General features: G+C 33.8%; 1 protein-coding gene across 1 annotated transcript; it reads left to right on the top strand.

Annotated features, from left to right (window-relative positions):
- Window positions 1–597: 597 nt before the first annotated feature.
- LOC107879884 (WAT1-related protein At1g68170) lies at window positions 598–3,823 on the top strand. Its single transcript, XM_016726815.2, has 7 exons — window positions 598–1,143; window positions 1,304–1,366; window positions 2,129–2,245; window positions 2,326–2,560; window positions 2,887–3,045; window positions 3,129–3,280; window positions 3,420–3,823. Exons 1-7 carry the CDS (start codon window positions 941–943, stop codon window positions 3,691–3,693), a joined length of 1,203 nt encoding a protein of 400 aa, XP_016582301.2. The 5' UTR covers window positions 598–940; the 3' UTR covers window positions 3,694–3,823.
- The last annotated feature ends 1,123 nt before the right edge of the window (window positions 3,824–4,946 follow it).

The raw sequence follows: 4,946 nt of genomic DNA, 5'->3' as shown, positions 1-4,946 counted from the left end.
AGCACCACCAAACCACTTTCACTGTCACTACTATATTACCATCATCATGACTAGCCACTAGCGCCAATCATCATCACCGCCACTGCTAGGAGCAGTTCAATGAACTTGGTCGCAGAAGAGATTTTAAGTATATTCAATATAAATAGCTTCCACATACATTTTGTGCGCTCAACGTGCATCCTATGCGCCAGACATGCATCAAGCAACTATATTGTGTGTGTAAAGATGATGAGCGTGTAGTGATATGATCGACTTAAATCTAGTTATAACTATTTGTAAAGAATGTAACCATTCTTTTAAAATTTTAAAATTAAATCTAGTAGTATTATAATCTTTGAAATATTTATTTAAATTTAACTATCTTAATCTTAATACAAATAACTACAAATATAAATGGGAAGCCATTTGGTAATGAATAAAAATTGAAAATAAAATCAATAAAATTTACGTAATTAAAAAATAGAATTTGAACTAGCCTTTAACTTCACTATTTACCTAGTCTCTCGCTGTTTCACCTCTGTCATATTACGTCATGCATGATTTCATTCGGTAAAAATATTACACACATAGTAACACAATAAATACGTACAGTTGTCAAATAAAATGTACTCCATACATGTGTGCTCTTTTTTGCTCTTCCTCCTTTCTCGTGATTTTCTACAACAATTTTTCACCAATCCCTCAAAAGCCAAAAATCTCTTCTTAAACATTTTTGCATAATTTCTTCTAAAAATCTTTAGAATTTTCATCCTGTAGCTAGCCAAACCTATGTGCATGCAAATCAAGAACGTAAGAAGAACACAAGGAGGGTTGTAAAATTAAACCTTCCTTTTTCTTTCTTGCTTTCTTGATTTTTGTTTATTCCTCTTCAAGAATCCTATTTTATTGTATTTTTTTGTTGTTGTTGTATTTTTGTTTTTTGGGGGTTCTTGAAGGATTAATGGCTAGCATGGAAAATTGTTATAACGTGTTGCATGGCATGAGGCCACTTTTGCTTATGGTTATGGGACAAATGATACTTTGCGGAATGAACATTATGTTCAAACTTGCAACTAGCGATGGGATGACTTCCAGCATTTTGATCTTTTATCGCTCTCTTTTTGCTTCTGTTTTCATGGTCCCTTTAGCATTCTTCATTGAAAGGTTCTATCTTTAATTCAAGAACTTGTATTTATTAGGGGGAAAAACATGTATTTGTTTATGTATTTAGTTAGGTATAGTTGTTTTTAATATAGATTTAATTTAGTGTCATTGAGTTTTTGAGTTTCTTACATATGATTCTTGTCTTTTTTTCTTGTTTCAGGGGAAAAAGAGCCAAGCTAACAAAGATGGTTTTATTCCAAGCATTTATGTGTGGTCTACTTGGGTAAGTTGTTCTATCTTTTTCTTGTTTTTTAAACTCTTATATTGGTTTTTAATTCTTTAAGTTGATGCATCTACTTGTTTACTGTTAGTAGTTGTTGCTGCTTGTACTTTGATTGTCGTATTATTTTGTTGTAGTTACTGTTTTGTTGTTATGTGCTACTACCTCTTTTTCTTGACTGATTTGGACAACTTTTCTTCGAGACGAGTGTCTATTGGTAACAGCCTCTCTACCCTTGAGGTAGGGGTAAGGTCTAGGGTACAATCTACCCTTTTCCGAGTCTACTTTGTGGAATTATACTGGGTAAGTTGTTGTCGTTGTTGATGCACCTACTTGTTTAGTTCATTTCAAGAATGAAACACTGTTTGGTCATGGGCTTCCTGATCTTTTATTGATGCTTCCATTTCTTAAAAGTCCTAAACTCATACTAAAGTTTATGTACTTCTACTGTACCATATTAATTGTCCACTTTTCCGTTTACACGCTCCTAAAGAAATCATAAATAAGATGAGTAGTTTTACTAATTTACCCTTTATCTACTCATTTGAAAAAGAAACTTTTTTAAACTTATAAACTTGTTTAGGCTTTCAGAAAATATTGATCGTAAAGATATAATTTTTGTCTTGGTTTGATAAATGGACAAGTAATTTGGGAAAACCATTTATAGTATAATGGATAACTAATATGGGATGGAGGGAGTAGTGTACAAGACTTTTGTAGGCAATTTGATAAGAAATTGTAGTGAAAGGGAGGTTTTTGTTGCAGGGGATCAATAGGCCAGAACATGTACGTGCAAAGCTTGATCTACACATCACCAACTTTTGTCTCAGCCATGTTTAATCTCATTCCTGCCATGACCTTTATCGTTGCCATCATATTGAGGTATTCTTTGCGAGGATCGTTGAGTTCATTAGTTTCACAAATTTCAAACTAATGAGGTGGTATTATTGTGCATTGATCAGGTTAGAGAAGTTGGGTTGGAATTCATCAGCAGGTAAAGCAAAGGTATTTGGAACGGTTGTTTGCATCAGCGGAGCGATGCTCTTATCATTCTACAAAGGTCCAGAGATAAATATGGGGAGAACAAACATAAACTTGTTGCATTACATGAAACATAAGGGAGAAAGTAAACCTTTACTAGGTGCTTGTCTTGCCGTAGTTGGTTGTACTTGCTATGCGCTATTGTTGATTGTTCAGGTAAGCTAGTGATAAACAATGATGCTTTGGGACTGTCTTTTATATTAGTCTGTCTCGTTTCGTGTGTATTAAGTAGTTGTAAAAACCTTTTAGCGACGTTTTAGAGTTATAGATGTTCATTTAGCATATTTGTGTTGGTGGGAACTGGCCTGAACCCCATCGTTATAAAAAAGAAACTGTGATAAGTTAACCACTGTTCAGAATGTTTTACAATGATATTTGTGTTGAATGTTGATTAAGTCGAGGCATACCTGTTTCTCTATTTAGTAAAAGATGAAGCTTCCAAAACAATATTTTTACCAATCTATGTGTTTCGGTATGTACAGGCTAAGGCGGCTAAGCGATATCCATGTCCTTACTCATTCACTGCTCTATTGAATGTAATGGCAGCAGTTCAATGTTTTGTTGTTGCAGTAGCTCTGGAGAGAGATTGGAATCAATGGAAATTGGGGTGGAACGTAAGACTTCTTGCTTCAGCCTATACGGTATGTGCTAATGAGGATAAAAATCGTTTCTTCTCTTTTAGTGTAAAGGATGATCTTCTCATACTATTGAAGTTATGTTTCAGGGGATTTTTGTTTCTGGAGTAATGTTTACCATCATTGCATGGGTTGTCCGGATGAAAGGCCCGGTGTATGTATCCATTTTTAACCCTTTGATGCTTGTGATGGTGGCAATTACTGCATACTTGTTCTTGGGAGAAAAGATGTTCCTCGGAACGTAAGTGCTTTGAAATCTTGTTTTTTTCAGGCACTTCTGGCCATTGTAATGCCTATTGTTGCCTAGTTCTAGCCTGTTTACATAATCAATCGATAGGGAAGTCTAACGAGTTTGTTCTAATGTTGTGCGTGCGCTGCAGCATCGTTGGATCAGTTGTGATAGTGTGTGGACTATATTGTGTCTTGTGGGGAAAAGATAAAGAAATCAAGAAAGTCAGCCAGTTGGTGCCGGATATAGAAGCGATTGACATAACATCATCTTCGTCGTTTAAAGGCAGTCGCCAAGGTGGCAAAGGCAGTAGCCATGGTGGTAACAGCAAATTAAGGGAGGAAAACGACGAACAACAAGAAGAGGAAAAGAGGGATTCACAAGTTGGTTCTGAAATATTAGGAGGTGTTTACATTTATCACTAGAAGAAGATGAAGGACTATAATGTATCATCAAAAAGTGATTAAACAAGACGTGTGATTTTTTGTCAGGCAGTTTATAAGTTTTGTGTCGATTATTATATGATAAGGTAGCTAGAGCCAGCCATTTTGATCATCTTGTTATTTCTTAATCTTTTTCTTTTTTGCTGAGAAGTGACAAAAAATGTACTCCAGTGATAAGGGAAAGAATCAATTTAGCTAGGCCTCTTTAATGAAACACATATCTTCCCAAGTGAATATTGATGCATAAACTGACCTCTTGAGGACAATCCATGAAATGAAGTTAAACATCTTTACAGCATTCGTCAGGACGTCATCGCGGAATTCAACCTCTGCTGTATATGCATAAAAAATAATTTGAACCATGTCTTAAGAGTGTAATTTTTCGCAACCATCTGCCAACCTATCTTAATCTTGTTTATTCATTCATTAATACTAGCAGAGTGACCAACCTAATCCGTTTTCAGTTACAGTATTAACAGACATTGGCAAAGAAAATTACTGCTGTTGAAAAATGTACATATAATCTCTAATTTGTATATTTAGCTACTTAATTGTAGCTACGACTGTAATTAGGCAAACGTTAGCTAAAATTCCTCATTTATTACCTAAATGTTAGTTACTTTCAAATTTTTCTTAATAAATAAGTACATATTTCTGTTACTACAAATGAAGTTGCATCTGCTGTGCTGTCTTTTCTTGTACAATATTAGCTCTTTGGGTGTGTTTGGTATGAAGAAATTAAAATGTTTATTTTAAAAATAAAGTGGTTTGTTTTATTACCTAAATGCCATGTGAACTTTAAAAAATTATTTTCATCCATTTTCTTAACCCTGTAGACCTGAGCTCAAAAAAAGTAAATATGCATCATTTGTTAGATGATGAGGTAGATGTAACACTTTCTAAACGAGCATATATCTTATCAAAATAACAAAATTGAGAATATATTTACACTCTTTTCCTTAAATAATAAAAGTTTGGTAAGTAAATTCCAGTCAATGTTTATCAAATAATTTCTAATTGATAGAAAAATCTCAATATACTCCAACAGCATATATAAACTAGCAAAATTTCAGGAATTTCCATCTCCTTGTTAAGAGTAATAAATGTAATTCTCAATTCATCAGGTCATAATTAAGTCGATATACAATTTTAAATCATGCTAGAAGAAGCTAATTATCTCCATTTTAAACATAGAATCATGGTAGATAGTTAGAATGATCTAGTTTTCTTCCTTT

This window comes from Capsicum annuum, chromosome 8, assembly GCF_002878395.1.
Source record: "Capsicum annuum cultivar UCD-10X-F1 chromosome 8, UCD10Xv1.1, whole genome shotgun sequence".
Classification (NCBI taxonomy): domain Eukaryota; kingdom Viridiplantae; phylum Streptophyta; class Magnoliopsida; order Solanales; family Solanaceae; genus Capsicum; species Capsicum annuum.
This window is presented reverse-complemented; position numbering and strand designations above follow the sequence as displayed.